We start from the raw sequence: 10,756 nt of genomic DNA, 5'->3' as shown, positions 1-10,756 counted from the left end.
GATCAGCAACCTTTGGCACTCCAGCTGTTGTGAAACTACAATTCCCAGCATGCTCCATTCATTGCTATGGGAGTTCTGAGAAGAAAAGAGCAAGTAGGCATGCTGGGAGTTGTAGTTTCACAACAGCTGGAGTGCCGGAGGTTGCCTACCCCTGCTTTAGGGCAAAACTGATCCGTTTTGGACCGCTTGTGAGAGCCCTGAACGGATTTCACAAACGGAAAGCCAAAATGCCAGTGTGAAAGTAGCCTTAAAAAAAAATGTTAACCCTTTGTGAGAGAACAGCTCAACATTTTTAATAAAGGCCAATTGAAAAAATTATTTTAGCCTAAAACGAGTAAAATGCAATCATAAAAAACATTGCTTCCAAAGATGTACATATCCTTTAAGTTTGTTTTATTTGGTTGTAAGGACGTCTTATTTTCAGGACAGCAAAATGGCTACAAACTGAACCATCACAAATCTTGATGATCATACATGCAGACTGCAGAAGACAAATTACGCTAAATTTTTTATAAAGTCTAATTACAAAAATGATTTCTAGCCAGAAATACATGTATTTCAGTAAAAATAAATGCCCCCAATGGTGGCATTCAATAAAAGTTCACATATATCTGAAATTAAAAAAAATATTGACTTTATGTTCAGATGAAACATCCAAAGTCGATTTGCATAAAACTTTGTTCCAATACTGTACGGAGCAGGAGCTCCGTACAGTATTAGAATGTATTGGCTCCGATGAGCCGAAGTTATTGCTTCAAGGTACCACTTGGAACCGAACCCGAGTTCGGGAAATGTTGTTTTACAATACAAATTAATTTATGAAGTTATTACCCGAAGTCTCGCAAGACTTCGCAAAGCAATAACTTTGGCTAATCGGAGCCAATACATTCTAATACTGTACGGAGCTCCTGCTCCAAACAGTATTGGAACGAAGTTTTATGCGAATCGACTTTAAAAGTTTTATCCGAAGCTGATTCGCTCATTCCTAGTCGTAATATAAAGTTTATTTCACCTGATGTTCATACTCTTATGTAAGATAATTCAGTCCTGAGTGTTAATATAGCAGCATCACTGAAATTCTGTACATGAAAGAAATATATACACAGCCAGCCATCTGTGCAATTCGTTTTACCCACATTACCTCGTTAAGACCACGAGGCTTAAAAGATAACTGTCACACTTAGACCCTAATTTCAATTTTCATATATGTAGTTACTAATAACATGTTATTCCAGAATCAGTTACTATTAGACTGACTTACCCCATATTTAATAAGATTCAGCCCTTAGCAACCAGTCTGCATAAAACTGCAATCTCACTATTCAGTTAAAATGGCCGCCACTGCCCTCACCCTGAGGCTAATCCCGCCTGCCCTCACTAGCCAGTAACAATAGCCCCCCAAAAGTGTCAGTAACCAGAGCCCTCCCCCTAAAGGGTTAATCTTCTGCAGCACAAAGGGGTCCTCTTACCACATGTTGCTTTCATTTATACACTGAGCAGACGGCAGATCTCCCTTCCCTGGTCTGCGCTGCTCCAACTCTGCTTCTCCAGCTCTGCTGAGTGAGGGAGCGCCTGTCAAGCGCAGGGACAGGGAGAAGTGCACACAGCCCAGGCACTGTTATCAGCTGCTGGGGAGGACCTGGCTTTAATCATTTACTTACAGTCCCTGGCTGTCAGTAATGTGAGCCTGCTTCTGCGTCCTCCGTCCTTCAACATATAGACGGACCATGCCTAGCAACCCGATTTTAAGCACAGGTAACAGAAGGTAGTACAGGGAACAAATCTGTGGAATTAAGGGGTAATTGAATACACAGTGAAAGGTTTCAATAGGGCCACCAAGGTCATATTAATCACCACAATCCAATACTCCAAAAAAATAATAATACGACAGTTATACTTTAAAAATGGGACATGTTTCAAAGTCTCCATTGTCTAATTTCAGGTCTATTACAGTTCTGCAATGCAAAATTCACTGCTGTAACGCAGCATTCAAGCCACCGCTGAGGCCTGTGATTGGCCGCACTGGTCACGGTATCAAGCTACTTACTGGTCCTGCAGGGGCCGGAAGCGGCTGGGAACTAAGCAATGTTGGGACCGTGAACTGGTGAGTGGGTTTTTTAGCCGTATGCTGTCTGTAAAAATGCGGATCAGTTTTTTTGCGGATTAGATGCAGACCTATTCACTTCTATAGGGACCTTTTCATACTTTCTACGGCCCCGCGAAACAAATAAAACATGCCCTATACCTGTCAGTGAAAATCAGGACGTGGCCCCATTTTTGCGGAAAGCATACGGCCGTCTGAATGAGCCTTAAGGGTCGCCTGTATCTCACCTGATAGCAGATGTTGCAGGAAAAAAGAGTTGGGGATGTTGAATTTCAACATGCCCAGCCCTTTTAGTTTTCTGGGAGATAAGCCATCGCCAAATTTTTCTGGCAGCTCCCTCTGCCCAATAAAGGCACATACACACTTAGCTGAGACAAGCGTGCATGTTTATGGGAAGGTTAAGAGAAACAGCTGTTTGACCGACATGTTCAGTGTGGGAAATACACTCCATGTAAAGGTACTTTCACACTTGCGGCAGAGGATTCCAGCAGGCAGTTCCGTCGCCGGAACTGCCTGCCGGATCCATCAAAACGCATGCAAACTGATGGCATTTGTCAGACGGATCAGGATCAGGTATAACAAATGCATTGAAATGCCGGATCCGTCTTTCCGGTGTGATCCGGAAAAACGGATCCGCCATTTTTTTTTTTTCACATTCTGGATCCGTTTTGCCGGAACACTCGGGGCCGGATCCATGTCAATGGGAAAAAATGATGGATAATGCCGGCATGCTACGGTATTATCTCCGTCCTGAAAAGTCAAAAAGACTGAACTGAAGACATCCTGATGCATCCTGAACGGATTACTCTCCATTCAGAACGCATGGGGATATAACTGATCAGTTCTTTTCCGGCATTGACCCCTTTTGACAGAACTCAATGCCGGAAAAGAAGAACGCTAGTGTGAAAGTACCCTAATGGTTGCATTTTTTGACCGATGATCTATGATGCTGTTCCTGCCTGACTACGGGTCTAACGTATTGCAATTACATAATACCTCCAGTACAGTACAGAAGACGCAGAAACTCACAGCATCATAAGTCATTATGACACTGAGAGTTCAGGTTAGAAGCAGTGTCCTTAGATTGCTTCCTGCCCCACCACAAGGGGGCTGCTTCTGGAGAGGTATTTTGTGCTGCACCATGGTATTGCTGACCCCACCTACTTGTTATTCCTGCCTACTTGTGTTGTCCTTGCCTCCTGTCAATTTGTACACTTCTATGATCACTTTTAGTTTTTTTCCACTTTAGGTTTTCAGTCCGCCCCTCACACACACCGATACAATTAAACTAACAAACAAAACAAAAACAGTACCTGTGACCTGGCATACAGGCGTCCTGCCCACGTTAGAGGTAATGTTTGGCAAAATATTACTTTAAATTACAGTATTTTCAATACCCAAATTTATTAAAAATCAATAGGCTTATTCAGATGTGTATACCCCAAGTCTACTAAGGCCTCTTTCATTCATGTGTGCTCTGTGCGGAAATCGTGCTCTCTGTGAGATTGTGATTACCCATTATGGACACTGCTATTTTCTCAGGAACGCATGGCATTATAATGATTTATAATGCTGTGTCATGGGCCGTGCTGTGGACCGCAAAATGCGGTCCTCAATGCACAGACCCATTTACTTGAATGGGGTCAGCGATCCGCATCCAACGGTCTGCACCGCAAAAAAGTAGTGCACACACTACTTTTTTGTGGTGCAGTAGCACGGAAAGAAAATCCACTAAAGCACTCCATAGTGCTTCTGTGGGCTTCCAATCCGTGCCTCCATTCCACACCGCACCGTACCATCCCGATTGCGGACCCATTCAAGTGAATGGGTCCGCATCTGTGGTACGGTGCGATCATGGCCGGTGCCCGTATATTGTGGACCGCAATACGGGCACGGCCGGGCAATGGACGTGTGCACAAGCCCTTATGTCAGTATAATTCTGTAGATACAGGTCATGCAGAGACACACAGCAATATAAATCAGTGTCCATAACAGGGAATCACTCTTACACAAGAAGCGTGATTTACGCACAGGACACACTTGTCTAAAATTAGTCTAACTTTGTAATAAGGCAACTAATTATATACTAAAATGGCACTGTGGCAAGACAGGTGAAGTCTCTGTAAAGTGCATCTGACATTTTGGATAATTCTAAATGATGTCTGATTCCCCTGGGTGTTAACTACCATTTAGAGCTTTCTGTTCTTGTACCCATTCTTGTATAAGGTGATGGGCTATTGCAAACTTCGGTGGCACCCAGACTGGCAAAGTATCATCTGGTAATTTAGAAGGCGACATCTTCACTTGTAGAGCTTCAGTCACCTCTTCCAAGGTGAACCATCGAGCATCTTTTATCTCTGCTCTGTTGATATCGAGCTGTAGGGGAGGAATTGATCAGCATGTCAGAGTCCACCAAGTTCTGGGTCAATCAAGCACAAAAATACAACCATTTTCAAAGTAAGCATTTTGTGAGACAGTCACACAAGAACTACCATAGTTAAATCACGGGTAATGGCAAATCCTTATGAAAAATAAGGCAGATAACACTTACTTTGTCATCCTTGACTGTGGCCTGACATGCCAGCATTAATGAGCTGCCAGGAAATGGCCAGTGCTGAGATCCAGAATATCTGATAGTATCCACCACCAGACCAACTTCTTCTGCTATTTCTCTCCGAATTGTCTCTTCCAGAGTCTCGCCTGAATAGAGACAAGGAACAGTGAAATTTTTTTTATAGATGAAGACTTCCTTAAATGTTAGCATATTTCATTAACTTCTTTACATCTGGTTTCAGTCTGTGAAGATGCAGAACTGTGTTACCCAAGGTTATGTACAACCCTGCTGATGCATGACATCAGGTGAAGCTTTCCATGGAAAGCACCAATTGCAACAGTCATCACTTTTAAAGTACATCAAATTCAGTAAATGGAGAAGCACCATGTGACAGTATTAACCACCTAACTGTTTTGCCCAAGTCCAGCTCCAGCAGTGGGAAAACTAGCTAACTGGAGGGGGGAGGGCTGCTTTAGATGCTGCTATCTCCTGAATGGTAGCAGCTAGATCTTGTTTGAAAGCTGACATCCCAAGCTTTCAGACAATACCAGAACGACAGCAATACGTTCAGTACAGGGCAAGATATCACTGATAGAAATCGGGATGCTGTTAATGCAGCTGAAAATGAAAGTAAAAGCAGGTTTTACCCGTGATTATTCCGACTCGATTTCTAACAATTGTTTCTCCTCTGTTCCTTGGACTTTAGCTGTCATTGCGGTCATTGTGGTCTTGCATGAAAGCCTGGAATGTCAGCTTTCAAACAAGACCAGTTGCATGTTCCTAGCTGCTATCATTCAGGAGAAAGCAGCATCTAAAGCAGCCCTTCCCCCCTCCTGTTAGCTACTTTTCCCACTGCCGAGCTGGCCTCCGGCAAAACAGTTAGGTGGTTAAATCCTAAATTGTGGGTGCATAGCTTCAGATTTCCCAACTCAGTGATCCATATGTAAACTAGAAGCATAAAGACAAAAGCAGCACTCCAAAATCTTCAATAGAATAATTATGGGGTTGTCCGGCCTAGGAGCTGAAAACCCCTATGGTCCTAATCCATGCCCCAAAAAAACAAAAAAAACACACTCACACGTGTGTGGTGCTGCCATACCCACACCACTTCTCCGTTTCAGGATGCTTCCGGTCCCCGCAAGACCAGGAAGTGGCTTGGCCCCATGACCTCTGCAGTCAATCACAGGTCTCAGCTGTCAAATCTGCTTGAACAACATCGCACTGCTGTGATGATGATTCGCTTTATAAGACGCACTGCCATTTTCCCCTCACACACACTTTTGGGGTAAAAAAAAAAGTGCGTCTTATAAAAGCGAAAAATACTGTATATCTTCAAGGAGTGAAAATGTTCAGTTCCATAATAATATGCTTACTAGCCAAATCATCCCCTTACAATAGGGAACAGTCATTCTTCTGGGTCCACATGGACTTTTCTCATGTGACAACTTCAATAGTAACTTTTCACTTTAACTAGAAATTTGCAAACTACAGTAGACCTCCTACTATGTGCTACATGAAATGGATAGATACAGATTAGATTATAGATTAAAATTTGTGCTTTGCGGGAGGGTGTGGATAGATACAGATTAGATATCTATCCTACACATGCACAATATTTTGTTCCATGAAAATTGTAAAATGACTCATTGTATTCCTTTATACTGCAGCTGTCACATTACTAAATGTTTGTGCAAAGCCCCAGCCTATAGGTGAACCTTTGCTTTAAAGAGACAGTACCATTGAAAAAATATATATTAATAGCCTATATGTGAATATGGCACTTTTTTTTTAATATAATTTTTTGAAGTCACACTATATATTCTACTTCCTGCCCTGGCTCTTTAACTTCTTCCTTTGTTTGGATTTTTAGCATGGCAAACAGCCTCCGTTGACTTTCTCAGGCTTCTTTCACACTGGTGTTGGGATTGTCCAGCAGGCTGTTCCAGCAGGTGAACGGCCTGCCAGAGCCGTACGAACGATGCACACGTGTGCTGGCAGAAGTCCACCCCGGCCCCATTCACTATAATGGGGAAGGCAGGAGATGCGGCCGCAGCACGGCAAACATGCTGAGAGGTGGCTGGACAAAAACCGCAGCACGCTGCTGACAATTCTAGCGCCAGTGTGAAAGAAGCCTCAATCAGACCATTGACTGCTGCCAGAGAGGAAAGAGGGAGGAATGCCTCAATTAAAACATCATACATTATACTGATAAGGGCAATGCTCTTCTATGGGCATCTTTATCTACACCTATAAAGAGAACAACAGAGCTGCCATACTTTTATCCCAATTCTACATCTATTATTATCATGAGGATTACCCTTTAGATAACATCATCCCCTCTCAGCAGCAGTACACTGACAATGGGTTACCTATGTAGGAGTTCTAGCTCTCTGTGCTGACTGCAACAGAAGGAAAATATTTTGTATTTCATTTTCAAAGGTATAGTACTACGAAAAAGAAAAACTACCAAAAAGTCTATAAAAAATAGTTTTCTATGAATGTTGAGTTTAAAAAAGGATCCCTATACTGACAGCCCTTTAACACTTCCTCTAAAGCCTGTAGTGTGGTTGTTAAATAGCATGAAACTTAAGAAAAAGAATGGTTTCGGATTCAGATGGAGATCCTCTTAAAACTTCTTCTTTATTAATAAATTCATTTACAGCAGACACAGCCACTTGGTACACGAGACAAGTTGACGCGTTTCGGGTACTGGACCCTTAGTCGTAACTGGATAAAGTGTGTCTGGTTGTTAAATACTATGTACAGACACCAAAAGGCTTTTGTGACAAGACAATAGAAAAGTGCTTAGTGCAAACGAGGTCATGTTTGCATCTAGTAAACAACAATTTGCTAAATATCCCAGCTATAAAATAACTGAGTTGTGGATATACAGTAACATCTTACCAATTTCACAGTAACCTGCAAGCGCAGTATACATCCCTGGTGGGAAGTTCTCTTGATGAGCGAGCAAGCAGCGGTTTTTGCAAGACACAAGTGTGATAATCACTGGAGCCATCTATAATATAAAATCTACGGTTAGCTTTATCATCCACATGCTAAACAGGCAGATAAAAATGAAAGAAATACAGATTACAGGTGTTTCAATCCTTTCAACAACTCATGTTATGAAGAACTAACCTATGTTGATATATATCTGGGACCATGCATTGAATACTGGGAAGAGATTTACATACATTTAACTTATTAAAGGTCCAGAGTGGCTTTTCCTAGTCATCCTTTTCACTTTAACTAGAAATTTGCAAACTACAGTAGACCTCCTACTATGTGCTGAATGAAATGGATAGATACATATTAGATATAGATTAAAATTTGTGCTTTGCTTAAGTAGCTTGAATGTATTATATTATACAGCAAGCTGAGGAATGCCATTCTTGCTAACAAACATCTTATATCCACTGTGGTACAATTCTCTGAAGCAGAGTAAGGCTGGGTTCACATCTGAAGTTTTGCAAGTAGCACTTTTTGGCCGGCCAAGGGCAGGCATGCACGCCAGATACAGTGAATTCCATCAGTCTGCTCCTCTGACGGAACAGACTGCCGGAATTAAGAAAGCAGATGTGAACCCAGCCTAAGGGTGCATTTACACCAACAGATTATCTGACAGATGGCCATTTACACACACAGATCTTTTGTTATACACACCACCTATTGGTCTGATCGGACAGAAATTGATAAGATAATCTGTTGGTGTAAATGCACTTTAACCAATAATCGTCTAGATTATCAGGAACGTCCGCTCCTGCGAAGTCTATCACCTGATGAACGAGCAAAATGCTCGTGCAGGCACCACCAAACATCATTTCTGGGCAGCAGATCATGCAGTTTAAACAGCGATCTGCTGCCCCAAAACAATGATTCTGTATGACGCCAAGGGATCGCTGTAGCGATCATACTGTGAAGGAGATCACTGCAGGACTCCTTCACTGGGCGAGCAGCCGACTGTCGGGAAGGAATGCTTCCTTCCCAACAATCGGCCGCTACATTAGCCCGTCTAAACGGCTAGTATTACACTGGAATGGTGCAGATCATCACCTACAAGTGTTCATAGGAACGCTCTTTAGCGATAATCTGGCAGTGTACTGCAAACGCTCAATCATCAGGCAATCCAGATTTTTAAGCATGCTTTAAAATCCTCTTTTGCCGGGGTAGATTGTGCTGTCTAATCATGATCTGCTGCTGGCAAACAAATAGTCATTATGGGGACGAGCGATGGCATTAGTGATCGCTCCACCCCATATTGTGGAGGAGCAATATAAGAAGACTCCTGTATTCCACTTGAATTTTAGTGCAAAGCTTTTATTTAGTGCGGTTCCAGTCAGAACGTTTTCGGCTGTGAAGCCTTCTTCAGTGCAACTGGAGAGGCATACAAAGTGTCACAAATCAATATACAATAGTCATATGATGATTACAATAGATATGGGATCAATTGTATAGTACATAAATTGTCACAAATAGGTGCGTAGATAACAGGTATTATATCGAATATATTATATATACAAGGAGAGGACGTGTCGATATGGCACGTGAGGAGAGCGTTTAGCCGTCATCTGGGGATCCAGCAGGATCTTCATCGGAGTGGTTTGTGGTCAGCAGGTGGTTCGAGGTGGTACTGGTGGTGCTACATCGGTTTTAGTCAATAGGTGGCAGTAGGTGGAGTTAAAGAACACAATTGCAGAGTGGGACAGAGAAAATGCTAAACACTGTTATGTGGACCGCACAATAGGAATCAAGATTAGCGTGGTATATGTTAACAGAGCTTATTAAACGTACATTGTAAAACACAGGTTAACATATCGACGGGGGGACCAGACAATCTAGTTCGCTGTGGAGTCAGTTCAACTAGAGCTTTCACAGTATTAAGGTAGACCAGGTATGCATTTCAGAACACATTCAGAGCGAGGGGCAATTAACTCAATATAGATTACATATGGCGGTGTCCAGAAAGGGACACAGAGCCCATGCAGACAGCAGCGTTCCTGCTGACCACCGAGGAATTGCCCTATCCAAAGCTTCCCTTGGACCTATTGCGGACACAATCCGGGTAAGACCTAACAACTCACTATGGCATATAGCGATTGCTAAACTACACCGCCATATGTAATCTATATTGAGTTAATTGCCCCTCGCTCTGAATGTGTTCTGAAATGCATACCTGGTCTACCTTAATACTGTGAAAGCTCTAGTTGAACTGACTCCACAGCGAACTAGATTGTCTGGTCCCCCCGTCGATATGTTAACCTGTGTTTTACAATGTACGTTTAATAAGCTCTGTTAACATATACCACGCTAATCTTGATTCCTATTGTGCGGTCCACATAACAGTGTTTAGCATTTTCTCTGTCCCACTCTGCAATTGTGTTCTTTAACTCCACCTACTGCCACCTATTGACTAAAACCGATGTAGCACCACCAGTACCACCTCGAACCACCTGCTGACCACAAACCACTCCGATGAAGATCCTGCTGGATCCCCAGATGACGGCTAAACGCTCTCCTCACGTGCCATATCGACACATCCTCTCCTTGTATATATAATATATTCGATATAATACCTGTTATCTACGCACCTATTTGTGACAATTTATGTACTATACAATTGATCCCATATCTATTGTAATCATCATATGACTATTGTATATTGATTTGTGACACTTTGTATGCCTCTCCAGTTGCACTGAAGAAGGCTTCACAGCCGAAAACGTTCTGACTGGAACCGCACTAAAAAGCTTTGCACTAAAATTCAAGTGGAATACAGGAGTCTTCTTATATTGCATATATCTGGTTTGGGAACCATCTCCTGATACCCACGCCATACAATTGGAGAACCATCCAACCTTTTATCATCTATATTGTGGAGGAGATCGCTGCATATAATAGCAGCGCTCTCCTCCACTAACGAGCAGGCGATTGTCGGGAAGGAAAGCTTCCTTCCCAACAATAGCCTGCAAAATCTGCTAGTGTAATACTAGCCTTACCATTCTCATGAGTTAGGCTCCATTCACACGTCCGTAGTGCATTGCGGATCCGCAATACACCCGGCCGGCACCCCCATAGAAATGCCTATTTTTGGACATGCT

At 42.6% G+C, this 10,756-nt stretch overlaps 1 protein-coding gene across 1 annotated transcript in view; it reads right to left on the bottom strand.

Annotated features, from left to right (window-relative positions):
• Positions 1–3,732: 3,732 nt before the first annotated feature.
• Positions 3,733–10,756, bottom strand: part of NUDT13 (nudix hydrolase 13) — a 69,877-nt gene continuing 62,853 nt past the window's right edge. Inside the window, exons 7-9 of the mRNA XM_040437938.1 lie at positions 7,563–7,674; positions 4,656–4,804; positions 3,733–4,480 (exon numbers count right to left, since the gene is read on the bottom strand). Coding sequence (XP_040293872.1) covers positions 4,283–4,480; positions 4,656–4,804; positions 7,563–7,674 — 459 coding nt within the window. The 3' untranslated portion in view covers positions 3,733–4,282. The remainder of the gene's footprint in view (positions 4,481–4,655; positions 4,805–7,562; positions 7,675–10,756) is intronic.

Source organism: Bufo bufo, chromosome 6, assembly GCF_905171765.1.
Source record: "Bufo bufo chromosome 6, aBufBuf1.1, whole genome shotgun sequence".
Lineage (NCBI taxonomy): Eukaryota > Metazoa > Chordata > Amphibia > Anura > Bufonidae > Bufo > Bufo bufo.
This window is presented reverse-complemented; position numbering and strand designations above follow the sequence as displayed.